Below are 20,716 nucleotides of genomic sequence, written 5' to 3' on the forward strand. Positions count from 1 at the left end.
AATACAGATGTTGAAAATAGTTTTTGATGCTCCAAAAACTGGTTTCTAGGTTAGTTTTCAGGGTCCGCTCTTCCCTCCCACAGGGTTGGTTTAGATCAAAAAGTTCAATGTTTTGTATTATTTGATGGTTTATGTGATTATGCCTACAAAGTGTTTGCTAAATTTTTAATAGATTCACAAGGAGAAAACTTGCACAACTTTTCCATTCTCTCTAATAATATACAAACATTTTTTTTCTTTGACAATGGTCATGTTTCAATATTTGGCATCAGCCATGTGACTTCTTGATTTTCAATGTTTATAGTCGTGTTTGGCAAATCTGACTTTAAAGATTAGGGGTGAAAACGGATCGGGTTTGCTTTGGACTCAGATGGAACCAGACTTGGACCTGATTTTTGGGTATGGTATCAGGTCCGGACCTGAGTTTAATCGGGTCTACTATAAGAGAAGCTATACCCAGACCCGATAAGAACTACATGAACTAGACCCAAACCATACCCGGTAAAATAATATTTTTTATGATTTTTATATTGAAAATTTACTGGTCTTAATCAAAACTCAGGTTGGACCCGGGTCTGGTATAAAATTTCTCAAAATATACTCGGGTTCATGTATTAATTGGACCTTTGGGTCTTAATCAGGTCTTCTTATTTATCACCATACTCGAACCCTATATGGTTCGGTCCGGGTAAACCCAACCCGCTGAATGTATTCAACATATTCCATTTGCTAGCGACGACTGTTGGATCACAGTATTTTGATTAAAAAGATATGATTTCGTAAATATCTAAATTTATGTAAAATTCTAAGCAAGTTTTTTAAGCCTTAAAAAAACCTGCTCATGTATCATAATTAGATGATCCAAAAGTCTATTTCTACTAATAGTGTATCGTAGATCACATCTATAAAGCTAGATTTAAAAAAATGAAGAGAGACATAGAGTGTGTGTAGGGATGGCAATGGACTGGGTCAGGGCACGGGACAAGGTCTCAAATCCGGATCTTCATACCCTCCATCCTTGCATGGGTTTGGATTTTAACCTACATCCCTGTTTCGTGTCCTCCATCCTCAGCGGTCCAAACAGGGCGAGACAGGGTGGGGCCTTGTTTCCCCTCGATCTATTGTCATCCTTAAAGAAGGATTGGGGACGTGATGGGGCGGGACAGGGCAAGGCAAGGATCGGGACAGGGCAGAGAAAAGCATAAGTCCATCCCGCATGGGTTTTAATTTTAACCTTCATCCCCTGCCTCCATCCCCATTCATGCCCTCCATCCCCGATTCAAACGGGGCGAGGCAGGGTGGGGCCCCGTTTTTCCCTGGTCCACTGCCATCCCTATGTGTGTGTCTTTGTAAACTTTTGGATTAAGCAAATTGCTGCTTCGGGATGGTATTTCAGTTTTTATTTTACTTTTTGTTTGGTTGACACAGTTTTCAGTTCGGGTAAACCAGGGGAGTAGCTAGGATTCATGGGGGGTGGGGGTGGGGGGGGGGGGGGGGGGGGGGAGGGGGGCGCAAACAGGGGTGTAGCAAAAAAAAAAAAATTAGTGTGATAGTCTGGGGTTCAGGGGCAGCGCCCCCCCCCCCCCCAACCCAACCCAAATTTTTTTTGAGATAAAATAAAAAATGGCTACAATTATTAATAAAAATTGTAGTGGCCGTAGAAACGGGTCGGATCCAGCACGGGCGGGTGCCCGCCCTCGCCAGGTGCTGGATCCGACCGAGGAATCAGGGCTGGGCTAGGACTGGGCTTTTAAATTTTTTTTTTTTTTAACTGGGTGGGGAGGCTGGACTGGGCTACAACCCAGTCCTGCCCCCCCCCCCCCCCCCCCCCCCCCCCCTCCCCCAGCTCCGCCTTTGGGGTAAACTCGACCCGTTGACACCCGATGTATTCAACATGTTCCATTTGCTAGGGATGACTATAGGATGACAGTATTTTGGTGAAAAAATATGATTTTGTGAATATCTAAATTTAAGAAAATTCTAAGCCATCCATTCTTTTAAGCTTTAAAAAAAACCCTGCTCATGTATCGTAATTAGATGATCCAAAAGTCTATTTCTACTCATCGAATATTGTAGATCACATCTGTAAAGCTAGATTTAAAATAACAAAGAGAGACAGAGAGAGTGTGTGTCTTTGTGAATTTTTGGATTAAGCTAATTGCTGCTTGTTTGGTTTCGATATCTCAAAGAGGGTCGGAACCTGTACTCGAATCCGATTAGGAGTCTCACTTGTTATTGTAAAGGGAACCAAATTTAGCCATACCTACCCGTAACATCCAGTAAATAGGAGAGCCAGGGAGCTGAATAAAATCCCTATTTTCTGAGAGGTGCCTCCCCCATCTAGGGTTTCCTTGCCTTCCTTCTAGGGTTTCCATCTTCTTCTTCGTTGTTGGTGTGGAGAAAGAAAGGAGGGAGAGATGGCGAAGGAAGACGCGAAGACGGTGACGCTGAAGAGCTCGGACGGGGAGGTGTTCGAGGTGGAGGAGGCGGTGGCGAAGGAGTCGCAGACGATCAGCCACATGATCGAGGACGGCTGTGCCGACTCCGGCATCCCTCTACCCAACGTTACCAGCAAGATCCTCGCCAAGGTCATCGAGTACTGCAAGAAGCACGTCGACGCCCGGAAGGACGGCGACGACCACACCCAGGAGGAGGAGCTCAAGGTTTGGGACGCCGAGTTCGTCAAGGTTGACCAGGCCACCTTATTTGATCTCATCCTGGTATCGTATTCCTCCCGATCGATCGATGTCGGTGATTGTGATTCCCCTAGGCCTAGGCTTTGTTTTCGCTCGATCTTGATTAGGGACTGCGATTTGTCTTGATTCTGTTTTTCTTCTGTCATTTGCGATTACAATTTTTTACGTCAGGGTTATGATTGATGCGGGTATCTCGGTTCTTTTGTTTTGATGTGCTCCGCAATGTTTCGATGGTGGCCCCTTGATCTTTGTAAGTGTTCGTGGGTAAATAGTTGTGGAATGTTGAGTGTGCGAGTTGATTTGGTAGTTCAGCATGGGAAGAACATGGAGAGAGAGAGAGAGAGAGAGAGAGAGAGAGAGAGAGAGAGAGAGAGAGAGAGAGAGAGAGAGAGAGAGATCTAACTGGTGCCTAACAATGACTTGAAGGGCGCAGTTTTTGCGTATCATTGTCTCCGGGGTATGCATGAAACCCAATCCAAAACTCTGACCTAGCCAGGCTCTGAGTCAAAATTTTACGTGTTTTAACCTAAGCGCTGCGAGCTTTCTCTGTTGTGGTGGTGTATTTCGATTTGTGCTTTGTGGATTCCTGTGCTTTGTGCACAGTTGTCTTATGGTGCCGTAGGAGAACATTTTGTTTTCTTGTTTCTTCTGTTCTTGGTATTGTTGGTTATTTGAGTTCTTATGTTTGTTTCCTATTTAGGTTTAGTTATTATCTTGAAGATCATTTACTAATATTTGCTGGAAATACATTGGTGGGATTTACTTATCGATCTTTATGCAAATATTTGCTGGAAATCCATTGGTGGGATTTACTTATCGGTCTTTATGCAAGATGTAAGGATTATGAGTGGATGGGTTCTTGCTTTCGAGGTGTTCTGCAACTTCTAGTCCATTGATGCAGAACTTGAGTTTTTTGGTGTTTTTTTTTAAATGCAATGATTCAACAGTGGAGTGGTTCATGTGTTTAAGTTTCTCATGGTTGCCATGTTTTTAGATTGCACACTGATTAGAATCATGCCTACTGGTATTCTATACTTGTAGAAATTTATTGCTTTGTACTATAGTGCATTAGCAGTCAAATGTGCTATATGGCACCTAGGCATTGGCCCTCGCAGGTGCTTGGTGTCACCTAGAGACCCAAAAAGAAAATCATACAACAACAACAACAACAACAACAACAACAACAACAACAACAACAACAACAACAACAACAACAACAACAACAACAACAACAACTACGCCTTCATCCCAAAACAATTGGGGTCGGCGATATGAACCAACAAAGAAAATCATTATGGGTCTTCCACATGAATCCTTCTCCTCCATTCATTTCTATCCAATGCCATGTCCTCGGTGAGGTTCAAAGCATTCATATCCTTTCTTATCACCTCCATCCATGTCTTCCTAGGCCTACCCCGACCTCTTTTAACTAATATAGTTTCCCATTTCTCCATCCTTCTAATTGGAGCATCATTAGGCCTTCGTCGAATATGTCCAAACCACCATAAACGATTCTCTTTTATCTTATTTTCAATGGGTGAAACGCCTACCTTCTTACGTATCTCCTCGTTCCGAATCTTATCTTTTATTGTATTTCCACACATCCATCTCAGCATACGCATCTCAGCTACACTCAATTTTTGAATATGATGTCTCTTGGCAGCCCAACATTCCGTACTATATAGTAAAGTGGGCCTAATAGTCGTTCTATAAAACTTTCCCTTCAACCGCAATGGCATAAAACTAAGAAAAAGCTATGAAAATTCTTTAATATTTTTCAAAAAACTGTTAATAAAATATTTTTTAATTTATAGAAAACATGTACAAAAATTAAAAATATCATTGTAGGTTCCCCACCTAGGCACTGCTAGGTGCCTGGTCAACCCTTAGGTTGCCCAGTCACAATTTTCACTACTTGGCCGTAGAAAGCTACAAAAATGTATAGTGCTTTAAAATTTCCAATTGTTGAGGGGATTTATTTTCTTATCCTGCATGTTCTAAATCTTGATGAGATGTGCCATTTAAATCACCTTAATGTCTTTCTATTTTCCATATGAGAAGTGAATTTGATAGTTGAATGTTCTGTTCCCTTGTGCTCTTCACTTTAGATACATGTGAGATGAGTGACACCAAGAGATCCGACTCCTAACCTCATTTATATTGAGGTAATTATAGAATTGGATGAGCACATGATGTTTTTTCCAAGCTTTTAAAACCCGTGACTCGGGACTCGACTCATTCTTTATTGACTTGTGACTCAGCGGGTCAACTTAGTGGCTCAGACCGGGTTTTGTTAACTTTTGATTTTAAAAGAAAAACAATATATAAATTGTCATTTAAACATATAAAGGTTTGTAGAATGACTTAATTACTAGTTTAGTTGATTAATAAGTAAAATAACATCAAGTAAAATTATATCTAACTTATAATTACTCATCTAATAGCAAGAAATCGAACAACAAAGCAAAACAATAATTCAATATTTCAGTAGAAACAAGCCCTAAAGTAAAGTTAAGTTAAAAACTTACAAGAGTAAGAGTAAAAACTAAAGTAAATATAACTATACTTGAGCAATCTGCAATGCATCTCAGCAATCAACTTTTGCTTTTTAGTTTTCACTTCAATTTGTACTCGTATTGTATCATATGTAATCTGCAAATTTAATGAGTGGCAACAATTCTGCAAATTTATGTATCAACTTTTAATATATTGAAAATTTAGAAATCATCACATGATAAGCTAAAGATGTTGAGTAAAGTTGTAAACCATTCACCACAATCTAGTACAACTGTATAAGTAAGAAATATAAAGTATAAAGCATAAGGCCCATGGCCATATAACAAAATTACAAAGTTCATTGGTGGGATTTACTTATCGGTCTTTATGCAAGATGTAAGGATTATGAGTGGATGGGTTCTTGCTTTCGAGGTGTTCTGCAACTTCTAGTCCATTGATGCAGAACTTGAGTTTTTTGGTGTTTTTTGGTGTTTTTTTAAATGCAATGATTCAACAGTGGAGTGGTTCATGTGTTTAAGTTTCTCATGGTTGCCATGTTTTTAGATTGCACACTGATTAGAATCATGCCTACTGGTATTCTATACTTGTAGAAATTTATTGCTTTGTACTATAGTGCATTAGCAGTAAAATGTGCTATATGGCACCTAGGCATTGGCCCTCGCAGGTGCTTGGTGTCACCTAGAGACCCAAAAAGAAAATCATAAAACTAAGAAAAAGATATGAAAATTCTTTAATATTTTTCAAAAAACTGTTAATAAAATATTTTTTAATTTATAGAAAACATGTACAAAAATTAAAAATATCATTGTAGGTTCCCCACCTAGGCACTGCTAGGTGCCTGGTCAACCCTTAGGTTGCCCAGTCACAATTTTCACTACTTGGCCGTAGAAAGCTACAAAAATGTGTAGTGCTTTAAAATTTCCAATTGTTGAGGGGATTTATTTTCTTATCCTGCATGTTCTAAATCTTGATGAGATGTGCCATTTAAATCACCTTAATGTCTTTCTATTTTCCATATGAGAAGTGAATTTGAGAGTTGAATGTTCTGTTCCCTTGTGCTCTTCACTTTAGATACATGTGAGATGAGTGGCACCAAGAGATCCGACTCCTAACCTCATTTATATTGAGGTAATTATAGAATTGGATGAGCACATGATGTTTTTTCCAAGCTTTTAAAACCCGTGACTCGGGACTCGACTCATTCTTTATTGACTCGTGACTCAGCGGGTCAACTCAGTGGCTCAGATCAGGTTTTGTTAACTTTTGATTTTAAAAGAAAAACAATATATAAATTGTCATTTAAACATATAAAGGTTTGTAGAATGACTTAATTACTAGTTTAGTTGATTAATAAGTAAAATAACATTAAGTAAAACTATATCTAACTTATAATTACTCATCTAATAGCAAGAAATCGAACAACCAAGCAAAACAATAATTCAATATTTCAGTAGAAACAAGCCCTAAAGTAAAGTTAAGTTAAAAACTTACAAGAGTGGCAACAATCAACTTGAGCAATCTGCAATGCATCTCAGCAATCAACTTTCGCTTTTTAGTTTTCACTTCAATTTGTACTCGTATTGTATCATATGTAATCTGCAAATTTAATGAGTGGCAACAATTCTGCAAATTTATGTATCAACTCTTAATATATTCAAAATTTAGAAATCATCACATGATAAGCTAAAGATGTTGAGTAAAGTTGTAAACCATTCACCACAATCTAGTACAACTGTATAAGTAAGAAATATAAAGTATAAAGCATAAGGCCCATGGCCATATAACAAAATTACAAAGTTCATAAGTATGAAGTTAATAATCATAACATAATGACAAGTCTATCACCAAATTGATACCCAAAAAATCAAATTTCAAACATCCAAAATTCATCCACTTTTACAAAATATGATATCTCAATTTTCAAGTCAAGAGTCAAATCTCAAATAGAGGCGAAGTGCTATTATTTAGAACTTCATTAGAATCAATTCTTGAGTTTGAAGTAGAAATTAATGGCTGAATTGGAGTACTAGTGATTGCATTTTTCCTTGCATCTTCATCTTCAACTCCATCACCACCTTCATCATCAATACGATTAGCTTCTTCAATGTTTTCAACTTCCATCTCCAAGTCCCTTAAGAAATCCTTCATTCAATAAAATATGACAGATTTGAGTTAGCATGCAATAGAGAAAGACAAAAAAATAAATTAAAAGAATTTTAATCAAGTTAAAATATCAAACAAACCTTTACGGTTCATGGCATTTTTGAAAGAGTTTTTAGAAAATTCAAATGGAGGCATTTCATTGGGGGCATGGGAGGTGGGTTTTAGAAACCCCAACCATGCCATGGCCTTGATGGGTGTGCATCCCATCTCAACCCTCCCTTTTTTGAAAACTAATCCTAGCCCTTCATTTCTAAAAGCTTAACTACTTAAGGTTTTGAAAGGGAAAGAGAGAGAAAAATTAGGCGATTTTTCTCTCTCTTCTCTCTCTCTTTCTCTCTCCCTCTCTTCAACCGTGTGCCCCTTTGTGCTTGTGTGTAGGGCTGGGTACCGAAAGGGGACTCCCCTCTACACATTAAACCAAAGGGATTTCCCCCTTCTATGGGTTTTCGGAATCAATGTGAGATTTCATCCACTTTCCATTTGTACTTCTTTAGATTTCTCAAAAAGAAAAAGAAAATGATGTACATGTTATTGGTGTTTGCAAATATATATTGTCCATTGGTGTTTGCAAACACCAATAACACGTACATCATTTTCTTTAAAACTTTTAATACCCTCTTGTCTTTAAAACTTTTCAAAAAGTGTCCCAGGGCTGCCGCCCCCTGGAACCAATAGGATCACACCCTTTCATGCTAACTTGAAAGTCTTTCAAAAGTTCCATGGGGCTGCCGCCCACATGGCCAACTGGATTCATTTATGAGAAAAGCTTACCTTATATTTACCACAATTCCACTACTCAGCTTGGTCAACTTTACCAGCTAGTCTTCCAAGGCTAGAGGCTGTCCAAATATAGGTCGACCATGGGCTAAGGTCGACCCCCTAGTGGGACCCAAGCCCACTATGAAAGAAAAATACATAAAAAAAAAACAATTTAACTCAAATTTCAAAAATATACTTTTAATTTGGTTCTTTGTGAAAAACCATCTCCGGTACGACCTCTCTTTATAAATTCATTCTTTGTTAATTTACATAAAATGACAGGGTTCTAACATCGTTTGAATTCTTTGATTCGAGATCCGATTGATCTTATGCAATTCGAATTAAATTTAGGGTTTCGATGAATTATGCATTGTGAATTCACATTCGTATCAATTCGTACACATATATCTATATATGTATACATCAGGGTTTCATATATATATATATAATTATGTGTGCAAAAATCCTCGTAACCATACAAAATATTTATCTCAGAATTCATATCATGAATTGAATTTCTCAGGAAATTCGCAGGTCTTACATCCTTCCCTCCTTAAAAAGGATTTCGTCTGCGAAATCACCAACATCAAACGATCAAAAAGATTAAGGGTTTCTTCTCATACTCGCTTTGATTCCCATGCGCATTCTTCGATGCCATGATGTTGCCAACATACTCCGACCAACAGAATGGTTAGGGTATTTCTCGGTTGCACGTTACATAATGCAAACAGTGCCATAATAAAATTTATTATGTATTGCCTCTGTCTATAAATGTATGTTATTCGATCGAACTCAAGCGACACCACGTAAGGCCGCTATCGTCAGAAAATCACCATTTTTCCTCTATTCTGTAGATTAAACCAACAATCAGCTTTCACATGTCCTCTTTTGTTGCATAAGAAACAAGTGGGCACTCTCCTCTGATTTCCTGTATTAAAAACCCCTGAAATATTAGGTGTAGGCAAAATACCACGTCCTCCCTGCCCAAAACGTCTGCGGCCTCTGCCTCCTTGATGCCCTCCATTCCCTCGTCCAAAACCTACAGAAGTGTCCATGGCCAATACTGAATGAGGACGAGCAGATTCATTTCCTTCTGCCCGTTGTTTCATAATCATCTCATGCTGGAGAAGCTTCGCTTGAAGATCGTCAAAAGTGGGCAACTGCGGAAGGCATGATAAAGCCGTGGTAAGCATGTCAAAATCAGGACCCAATCCATTGAGAAGTTGTTGAACTTTATCTTTATCTGCAATAGCACTTCCAATAACCGCCAATTGATCGGTAATACTCTTCAAGCGGCCTATGTATTCCATGACTGTCATGGAGCCTTTCTTCAAACTTTGAAATTCATTTTTTAAGTACATAACTCGGGCTTCTGATATCTGAGACAGCTTACTCTATAGATCCGCCGCAGTGCAATCATCTGAATTCACATTTGTTTTACCGATTCATCCATTGGTGTTTGCAAATATATATTGTCCAAAGAAATTGGGTCAAGACGTGTTCTCTTTAATTGCTTTTCTCTCAGACGTAAATTATAATGGACAAACACTAAGTCATTAAGTTTCTTTTGAGCCAATCTATTTCTTTTCTTAGTGTGAATTTGATCAAAGTACTCCAATTTCGTTTATATTCAGATGAAAAACATGTTTGACTAAGTATACGAATAACATTTTTTTGGAGATCGGGGGCACATATTCCATGCATTTTCCACCACATTGCTGCATAAAGCCAAAACACACAAAAATGTAAAGTTGATTAAAAAAACATTCTTTTGCACAACACAACAATAATGTTAAAGATAGATCACCTGGCTTGTGCTCATCTTTAGTCATAACAGCTATAGAAGTACCAAAATCTGCACTTGCGTCTTCAAATAACTCAAGTTGCTTGCATGCTCTTACTCTAGCTGAAATATTTGGCTCCAACTTCTCAATACATTTAATTAAACCATGCCTTACTTCAGGATGCTTTGTGAATTACGTGAAATAGTGCAAATAGTCAAATACATTAAAATGATAATTGATAAAAGAAAGTTCATATTCAAAATTTAAAATAATTAATAAAAAGATATAAATACATACATACGTTAGAAAATTGTGGACTATAGTGGTATTTGGGATTGAGATAGTATGTTGTTGCATGAAGAGGGTGATGAAGTTGATTTTCCCAACGATTGTCAATTATTTTTCAATAATGTTTATACTTTTTCTCTTCATTGTCATGAATTTCTTTTATAGCCTCTTTGGCTCTATCCATAGCTTTATAAAAATAACCCATTGTAGGATTTTCTTCTCCATCGACCATTCTCAAAACTTTGACTAGAGGTTCTATAGTTTTAACAATTGATTCTATGACTCTCCAACAATTACTATTCAATATAATATCCTCCATCTCTTTCCCCTCAGCATATGATGAATATTTTGAATTGTTCCATTCATAAGACCACTTCGATGTTCTAGCAAAGATTGAAGCATGATAAAATTAGTGGCAAATCTTGTAGTAACCGGTCTTATAATTTCTTTCTTATTGGAAAATTGAGTCCTCATTAGGTTTAAAACAAAAGTATGATTGTAAATGAATTTTGTAATCATTTTTCCTTTTTCCACACATCCAGCTATGCTTTTTATCTTAAACAAATCTTCAAGCATGAGATCTATGCAATGAGCTACACAAGGAGTCCAAAATATGCTTTCCCTCCTATCCTTCAACATCTTTCCAGCTGCTTGATAGTTGGCTGCATTATTTGTGATTATCTATCATTTTTCAATTTCAAAACATTATTAACATACTAGAATATGAGGAGGGTTATACACTGCCGGTCCCAAGCCCGGATAAAGGAGGAGGGTTGCGGTAGGCCAGTGACAGCCAACATAAAAACTTAGTCATACCCTATGAATATGAACCAATATGAGAATTTCGTTGGGACGTTCCCCTACTGAGCGACACACTGTACTCTATAGGCCCGGAGGCAGTAATAAATGGACAAGGGTTGCTAGGTCGTTGCCTAGAAGTGACGCGTCACACCGACGCCCGGGTGTGGTGTCAAATAGGCAAGGGTTCCCTCACTTTGTTGGATGGGTGGGGGTAAAGAAGTTAGTCCAAGACCATAAAATTAGGTTAGTCACTTGGAACATAGGGTCTTTAACTGGTAAGTTGGTAGAGTTAGTAGATGTTATGTGTAGGAGAAAGATTGATGTTTTATGTCTACAAGATACCAAATGGGTAGGTGAGAAAGCAAAAGTGATAGAACCTTGGGGATATAAGATTTGGTATACAGGAATAAATAGGAATAGGAATAGAGTAGGGATTGTTATGAGTCGTGAGTTTATATTATATATAATGTAGTTGAGGTCCGTAGGAAGGGTGATAGGATTTTACTTATTAAATTAATATTAGGTACGGATATTATTAATATTATTAGTGTTTATGCACCTCAAGTAGGTTTAGATGATTCCATTAAGCGTCAATTTTGGAAAGATTTAGATGGAGTAGTACAAGGGATATCTTATGGAAAAAAGCTTTTCATCAACGGTGACCTTAATGGACATGTAGGCATTAGTAGGGATGGATTTGAGAGTATCCATGGAGGCTATGGTATAGGAGAAAAAAACGAAAGTGGAGAAAAGATTTTAGATTTTGGTTTGTCCTATGATATGATCTTAGCAAACACTTGGTTTAGGAAGATGGAGTCTCACTTAGTAACATTTAAAAGTGGGGTTAATACGAGTCAGATAGATTTTTTCCTACCTAGAAAGAGAGATAGGGGTTGTTGCATCGATTGTAAGGTTATATCGGGAGAAAGTGTAGCTACACAACATAGAGTCTTAGAATTAAGTGGTGGGCACTGAAAGGAGCTAAACAAGAAATGTTTGTAGAGCATGTAGTTAAGGAAGCTGATTGGTGTCTCGAGGAGGATTCAGAATCAATGTGGATCAAGATAGCGGGTGGCATGAGAAAGGTGGCTAATGAGGTATTGGGTGAGTCTAAAGGCGGTGCACCGCTAGGTAAGGATATATCATGGTGGAACGAGGATGTCAAATTAGCTATTAAGGTTAAAAGAGAGTGTTATAGAAATCTAAGTAAGAGTCGTGATAATGAGAATTTGGAGAAATATATGATAACAAAGAAGGAAGCTAAAAAAGTAGTTTGAAATGCGAGGGATAAGGTATATAAGGAGGTTTATGACAAGTTGGATACCAAAGAGGGCGAGAAGGATATTTATAGGCTTGCAAAGATGAGAGATAGGAAATCAAGGGATCTGGGTATGGTTAAATGTATCAAAGATGAAACACAAAGGGTTTTAGTCAAAGATGAGGAGATTAAGGAGAGATGAAAAAATTATTTTGATAAGCTATTGAATGGAAGTCATGCTCAGGATCTTAGAGACTTCTTCGTTCCTTTTTATGAGATGAATTGTGACTTCATGCGCAATATTCAAAAGAAAGAAATTGCAGAGGCTTTGAAGAAAATGAAATCAAGAAGGGTAGTTGGCCCAGATGGTATATCTATCGAGGCTTGAAAATGCTTGGGAGAGAAAGGTTTAGAATGGTTGACAAATTTTTTTAACAAGATTTGGTGGACAAATAAGATGCTTAATGAGTGGAGCAAGAGTACTTTGGTGCCTCTATATAAGAATAAGAGTAATATACAAGATTGCACAAACTATCATGGTATAAAACTCATGAGTCATACTATGAAACTTTGGGAGAGGGTGATTGAGTCTAGGTTGAGGAAGGTTGTCATGATATCGGAGAATCAATTTGGTTTTATGCCTGGAAGATCAACTATGGAAGCTATACATCTTCTTAGACAACTTATTGAGAGATATAGAGAGAGAAACAAAGATTTGCATATGGTTTTTATTGATTTGGAGAAGGCATACAATAGAGTACCCAGGGATGTTCTCTGATGGACAATGATGAAGAAATGTGTTTCTCTTAAGTACGTTAGTATAATTAAAGATATGTATGAAGGAGTAGTAACCAATGTCCGCACTTGTGGAGGGGTGACAACCAATTTTCCTATAACGGTTGGGTTACATCAAGGATCTGCTTTAAGCCCTTTCCTATTTGCTATAGTGATGGATGAGCTTACGAGATCAATTCAAGAAAATGTGCCGTGGTGTATGTTTGTTGATGATATTGTTTTGATTGATGGGTCTAGAGCTGGGGTTAATGCTAAGTTAGAATTATGGAGACAAACATTGGAAGCTAGAGGTTTTAAGTTGAGTAAGAGTAAGACAAAATATTTGGAATGTCGGTTTAGTAAGCAACGAAGTAGTGATGAGAGTGTAGTGAAGCTTGGTGAGCAAGAAATACCGGTGGATGATTGTTTCAAATATTTGGGATCTATCGTTCAAAAGTATAGAGAAATTGATGGAGATGTAAATCATAGGATAAAAGGTTGGGTGAATGAAATGGAAAAGTGCAACTGGAGTGGCGTGCGATCGTAGAATGCCATTGCGGTTGAAGGGAAAGTTTTATAGGACGACTATTAGGCCCGCTTTACTATATGGTACGGAATGTTGGGTTGCCAAGAGACATCATATTCAAAAAATGAGTGTAGCTGAGATGCGTATGCTTAGATGGATGTGTGGAAATATAATAAAAGATAAGATTCAGAACGAGGAGATACGTAAGAAGGTAGGCGTTGCACCCATTGAAAATAAGATGAGAGAGAATTGTTTATGGTGGTTTGAACACATTCGGCGAAGGCCTAATGATGCTCCAGTTAGAAGGATGAAGAAATGGGAAAATATATTAGTTAACAGAGGTCGGGGTAGGTTTAGGAAGACTTGGATGGAGATGATAGGAAAGGATATGAATGCTTTGAACCTCACCGAGGACATGGCATTGGATAAAAATGATTGGAGGAGAAGGATTCATGTGGAAGACCCAAAATGATTTTCTTTTTTGGTTCATTTTGCCGACCCCAATTGTTTTGGGATGAAGGCGTAGTTGTTGTTGTTGTTGTATTAACATACTAGACAAATTATAAATATCAATGTTCAATAGAAAATTACAAAAGAACAAAATGATATACCTGAACAACATTCTCTGTGCCTACTATTTCCACCACTTCATCAAATAATTTTAATAAATTTTCTCGATTCTTCACGATACTTGTTGCATCAACTGATTTCAAGAAGTAAATGCCCCTTGGACAATGAACCAAAAAATTTATCAATGTCCTTTGTGTTGCATCTTTCCAACCATCAACCATAATAGAACAACCCATTTCAGCCCAAGACTCCTTGTATTCTTTGAAATAATCATCAATTTTTTTAATTTCTTCTTGTAATAATCTTTCAGAAATCTCAGATGAAGAAGGCGGCTTCAATCCCATTCCTACTAAGGAACAAACTTCAATCATCTTCGTAAAGTAAGGAAAATTGGCTGCGTTGAAAGGAATGACTGAATGATAAAAAAATCTCGCAATAGTTGAACATAACCTATCTCTAGCTTTTCTATCCAAAGCTGCTTTTATTCCAAGTTGTTTCATTGATGGAGACCCTGCCTTCACTTGAATAAAAGTATCAATATTATGCTTTTGGGCATCATTCATCAATTTTTTTCTTTTATATATCTTTTTTTAGTAGACTCATCACTTTCATCTGACAAGTCCATATCATTTACTTTAATAAAGGAACCAATCTCATTTACAATATTTTTCTTATATAATTTGTGTTCCTTAAATGACTCCAAATTCTTACGATTTTTTTTCCTTACAGATTCTTCGACTTTGTCGCATGGTTCCACCTTTCCTTTAACACTAGCAAGATGATACTTAAGTCTATTAATGCCACCACTCATCTGTTTTGTACACCAAGTACATTGTACCTTCTTTTTTTTCTTATCAAGAGGTAACCCAAAATCCCAGAGAGGGTCCTTTCCTTTAGTGAATGTTGTTGGAGTCCTTGAAGATCCTTTCTTCTGACATTTTTTTGATGATTTGACAAATCTAGAACTGTTAAATTTGAAAAGTTAAAAACATAGATACGGTTAGTAGATTATGCACAAAGTAATGATTGAAAGAACTAAAAAAATGCCATGATTTATTTGGTCCAGCCACTCTCGATTTTCATTGTAGAGCAGTCCAAACCCACCAAGGAAAGTTGGTCAACCCAATTTTTATTATGGATCAGTCCAAACCTATCAAAGAAAATCAGTGAAGTGTACCCTAAAATCGATTGAGGTTTGGTCCACATGAATCCTCAAATCGATTGAGGTTCAGTCCACCTGAACCTTGCAAACAAATTTACAAGTGGGTCAAAACTGCACCTGATCCCAAAAATTGATGCACACATAAAACTATACATGGTACATAATGCACACAAACTGAACACTGTATATGCTCATCAGCATAATCAAGTTATCATTTTTTTTTACTATTAACACAAACATGCTAAAAACCAATCTACATATGAATCTTCAACCGGAGATCAATGCACGAACAACAACAATAAAAAACCATTAGTGCGCCTGCTTCGTTCCTCCCCAAAAAAAATAAACGATACAGGCAAAACCCAAAATCGAAACCAAATCAGAATCCTAAAAACCTGTACCCGTTAAGGTATTCCTTAGATTGTGTGCGTATGACACACACCAAAAGAAATCAGATTTGCGTGTATGCACAGTACACACCACTAACCTGATTTGCGTGTGCATACAACATACATACCTTCACAATTCTTGCCAGAAAATCTCGCCTGAAAATTGCACGGCAACACTGTTTTTGCTAGAGAAGATGCGTCGGATCTGCGACGACGCCTTATTGTTCACCATCGATGTACCTTCGTCGGAGTTACTATTCACGCGAAGTTACTGTTCGCGTCGGAAATACAAAACACAAAAAAACACGATGTGCCTTCGTCAGAGTTACTGTTCATGTCGGAAACTCCTTGCCGGCGTTGCTGTTCACACTGGAGTTCTTGTCAGATGGCTGGAGCTGCAGCGGCACCGCACCTTCTCGGCTTCTCCTCTCTTCCGTCGAGGCTTGAACAGTGAAGAGTCAAAGACCCTAAAGACCCTTAAGGGTTTTTGTTAAAAGGTAAAGCAATAACAATTTCAAAATTGCCATTATCACTAACCAGCGAGTCTTCAGTGACTCGTGACTTAGTCTGAGTCGCGCGAGTCCAAGCGATCCCTCCAGCGAGTTTTGTCAAGCCGAAAGTGCCCAGCACTCGCCCGAGTCCACCATGACTCGTGACGCGTCCGAGTCAGGCCGAGTCAAGCCCGAGTCTTGGCAAACCGAGTTTGCCTTGCCGGGCTGATTCGCTGGAGGGCCGAGCCAAGTCACTGAGGTGACTCGACGAGTTTTAAAACCTTGGTTTTTTCTCATAATTCAAAGCTGGTGCAACTGCTGGGTGTGTAGTTTGCATAGTTGGAATTGTTTGTGATTGTGTAATTATGTAACAAGAACTATATATTCCTGCACATGAGTCACTAGAATATGAGCACTGGAAATATGAGAATTAATGTATGAACTGCAATTTTCATGGATTTTTTGTTATTATCTCTTGAATCTAACCGTACGGATGTGATCTACATCCTTGTTTTATAAGAACCCACTCTTGAATAGTCCAATTTTGATGCATAAATGAAATTTTTGGAAGTCTTTAAAATCAATGGCTCATAATCTTCATAAATATTCAAACATTCAAAAATTGCATTTTTTTCATCGAAAATACACAATCCAATGATGCTAAGCACATCCACATGGTTGGATTTGCAATAAAAATGTTGGAAATGCCCGTATTTCTACTTCTCATATTCTAGTGACTCTCCTGCACATAGATTAAGTAATATTTCTTGCTACATACTCTGAGCATTGTTGGTTTATCTATAAGTATTTGTACATTTTTGTTTGGTTACATCTGCTTCATGATATCTGGTGTTTGAAACTAGGAAATATCTTGGAAGCAGATTTGGAATGTGAAAGCTTTGTAGTACCTTTTAATATTTCTGTATCAAGGAGTTGGACCAACTTTGGTGTCTCCAATAATTTTTTTGCATGGATAAAATTCTTGTGTTTCTGTGCTGAGTGTGTCCCTCTGCATGTTCTTTTTGATATCAAGATTTGCCTTAATGATGAAAAGTGATTTACGATTTTTGAATCAGTACATGCAGGCATTTTGCAGGTGGCATACTAACATTATCATTGCTATCATCATCATCTTCTTCTTCTTCTTCTCTAGCGAATTACTGGAAGAGAGTAAAATGTCAAGCTTGCTTTAGTGGCTATGTCACATTATTGCAGATACGGGTGTGGATGGGGTGATGCGGCACTTTAAAAAAAACTTGGGCGTGGAGAGGATATATATATATATATATATATATATATATATATATATATATATATATATATATAGTGTGTGTGTGTGAGAGAGAGAGAGAGAGAGAGAACTGAACATACTAGGTCCCATTTCTTGTTCTGCCATGTTCTGCCCCATAGTTTTAAAGTGTTTTATGATAGATCTGAAAAACTTGCATACATGTCAGATTCCTGTGATCCAAAAGCTGGTTCCCACTAAAGAAAACCTATAGATCACATCTATGGTATAAATGTTAGATATGAGAAAAAAATGCAAAAACAATGATTTTTGAGGTGTCTGAACGAGGTGGGCAGAAGGAGTGCATTACTCTATATATTTTAACAGTTTTAAGTTAACACTATGTGTATGTGTTGCATTTATGTGTATATATATATAACTGAACTTGGTTAGTGTTAAAAATGGCAAAAACGATGATTTTTGAGGTGGCAGAATGAGGTGGGCAGGAGTGCATTACTCTATATATTTTAACAGTTTAAGTTAACACTATGTGTGTGTGTGGTGTGTGTGTGTGTGTGTGTGTGTGTGTATATATATATAACTGGACTTGTTTAGTGTTAACTGAATATACTTTTGGACAGAAATTGACCTCAGTGTGGTTGACTTCACCTGACACAAAGGAAGCAGTGTTGCACCACATGAGTGCGGTTCCCTGTTAGAAGAGTTTGTGTTACATTGTTTAGTGGCATTCTATTGCAATGATGATCAAAAGAATTTGGCATATATGGCCTTGTTGCTAATGTATTTGCTACATGGGTGATGCGCTGTCACACATATCTGGCATCACACTGGGGTAGTTCATTTTGTCTTAAATATCTTCATCATGGTTGTAATTAAGAAAAAGGCTTCTCCTGTGTTAGTACCTGTTTCTGTAGGGTATAGTTGACACTCATGTCATTGAGGATTGACAGTAACAGTTATATGATATTGTCCTTGAAATCAATGAGGTATTTCTCTTCATTGGCTTGCTTGATTCTCATACTCATCGATTTATTCTCTTATTTACTGTGTAAATGTTCCTATAAGGGCATCTTCTTTGTTGCCTATCATGTTCTAAAAATTAGGCGTGACTTTGAAGTACATGGAAAGGTTGTTTAGTTTAACATTGGCGTCATTTAGGTATTTCTGCATCTCACCTTATAATAACTCTTTGATGTATGATCCGTCTCTGTAATGATTCTTTGGAACTGGAAACACTGGGGCATCTTTTTATTGTCGGGCAAGCTGACAGATAGCCTGTTTAGATTTGAATCTGGTGACCCTTCGATTAATTTGATGATATATTGCATTTTAGTTCTGTTTTTGTGGGCTTGACTCTGTGAGGTGATCCTGTTCTGCCACCAGGCTCCTGCATTATGAAGAATCCTATGGTTAATTTTGGATCCCATATGTTTTTATTCTAATCCTAATCTTGCATGTGCTGATCTCCCTGAGAAGCAGGCGTGTTTCATTATTAAATTATTTTTAGTTTTTTTCGTGTTTACTTGCAGCATGAGCAATTCAAAAGTTAGTGTTCTCTTTTCAGGCCGCCAATTACCTTAACATAAAGAACCTGCTGGATTTGACATGCCAAACAGTGGCAGACATGATCAAGGGTAAAACACCCGAAGAGATCCGGAAGACATTCAACATCAAGAACGACTTCACTCCTGAAGAAGAGGAAGAAGTCCGGCGGGAGAATCAGTGGGCGTTTGAATGAGAAACTTTTGGACGATTCCTGCAGCAAGTAGACTTTTGCAATGCAGTTGTCTTTGTTTTGAACATTTAGTCTTTCCTTTTGCCTGGACCCCTTTAATTTACTGGTGATGATGTAAATAGGATTTTATAGTAGTCCTGTCCTGAGTTGTGCTCACCTGAAGACCTTCTACTATCATGAATGATTTATAATTATGCTAGTTCTGTGCAGCTTCAAAGGATTCATGTTTTGTGTTTTTCCTTCGTTTTTTACTGGCAAGCATTATCATCCCTGCTTTCCTTATAGGAGTTGTTGGGCAGGCCACTTATGCCAAGTCTTGTTCCTTGTGAATGGTTCTTTTCTACCAAAACAACACTGATCAGTTCGACTCTTGGCCGATTGACTGACCCTGATTCTTGCTTGGTTTATGGCCATGCTGCAGGGGTAGAGGGATGCACAACGACATGAGCTAGATCGGGCTCAGCCCATTTTAAGCTCGGGTTGAGCTTGTTTGAAAAAATAAATGAGCCGAGCTTGACCAGGGTTATATAAAAAAAAATAGATTTTATATATATGTATATATATATTTTTTACATGAACACTAAAAGAAGTGTTACCTTAGTGGTGCAAGACTTTGGACTCTTGAAAGTGCTTTTGACACAAATCACAATAAGTGCTTATGACACAAATTTTAAAAAACTTTGATTTTTTTTTATAAACGTGTTCAAATCAAGCGTAGCTTTGCTCTAGCTCGACTTGAGCCGAACCTGGGCATAGGCTGTCTAAGCTCGGTTTGAGCTCAAGCTGAGCTTGAACAGCCAGTTCTCAACCCGAGCCAGCCCAGCTTGAACCCGGTACGTGTGCATCCTATCCAGGGGAGACCGCAGTGTGAGCATGAGTGCTGCATTCCTGCTTTTCAACTGTGAAGGGTGGTTGTGTTGGAACTTTGATGAAAGTGAATCGTCCATCCACTTTTGAGAAGTTTCAGAAATTTGATTTGTGGATTTGTACTTGATTGAATGACTAAATGTTGTTCTTAGATATGGCGTCATTGTTTTCATGGGATGGGTTGTTTCTGGATGTGACCAAGTATGTGTGCGTGTTAAACAGTCATATATATATATATATATATATATATATATATATATATATAGCAAGCTGGCCTACCAGTTTTGTAATTATAGCATTCGGTTTTGAACCTGCAACGTCCCAACACAAGATGACGTGCACTAGCTGCTCCTACCAGACAAGCAGAGCCCCCTTTGTTGGTATCAGATGCATATTTTGTCAACACTAATAATCTAAAATCGTTGCTGCGTTTTCTCAAACACGTATCATTCCTCAGCAAAAGCATTGCAGAAATTTAAGTAGTCAAAACTTGGTAATACGATTATTGGATTAAATATAAGCAACACGACTTGGAAGGGGAAACCTACTTTATGCATTGATTGTAGGACTAACTCAATCCTGTGATAACTTGTATTTAAACTTAACCCCAGATTCACATTTGTTTTTTTTCCTTTCTTACCAACAAGAGAAGCATCGTACACCCAAATTATACAAGTGTCGTTATGA

General features: G+C 37.8%; 1 protein-coding gene across 1 annotated transcript; it reads left to right on the top strand.

Annotated features, from left to right (window-relative positions):
- Window positions 1-2,119: 2,119 nt before the first annotated feature.
- Window positions 2,120-19,379, top strand: LOC149817814 (SKP1-like protein 1A). Its single transcript, XM_089984782.1, has 2 exons — window positions 2,120-2,720; window positions 18,992-19,379. The coding sequence occupies exons 1-2, from the start codon at window positions 2,418-2,420 to the stop codon at window positions 19,163-19,165; spliced, it is 477 nt and encodes a 158-aa protein (XP_089840908.1). The 5' UTR covers window positions 2,120-2,417; the 3' UTR covers window positions 19,166-19,379.
- Window positions 19,380-20,716: the final 1,337 nt, after the last annotated feature.

The sequence above is a fragment of the Nuphar pumila genome, chromosome 13 (genome assembly GCF_984573655.1).
Source record: "Nuphar pumila chromosome 13, dmNupPumi1.hap1.1, whole genome shotgun sequence".
NCBI lineage: Eukaryota > Viridiplantae > Streptophyta > Magnoliopsida > Nymphaeales > Nymphaeaceae > Nuphar > Nuphar pumila.

Coding starts and splice junctions, on each gene's coding strand:
- LOC149817814 (XM_089984782.1), top strand. CDS start 2,418: ATGGCGAAGGAAGACGCGAAGACGGTGACGCTGAAGAGCTCGGACGGG. Junction 2,721..18,991: donor CCTTATTTGATCTCATCCTG/GTATCGTATTCC, acceptor TTCTCTTTTCAG/GCCGCCAATTACCTTAACAT.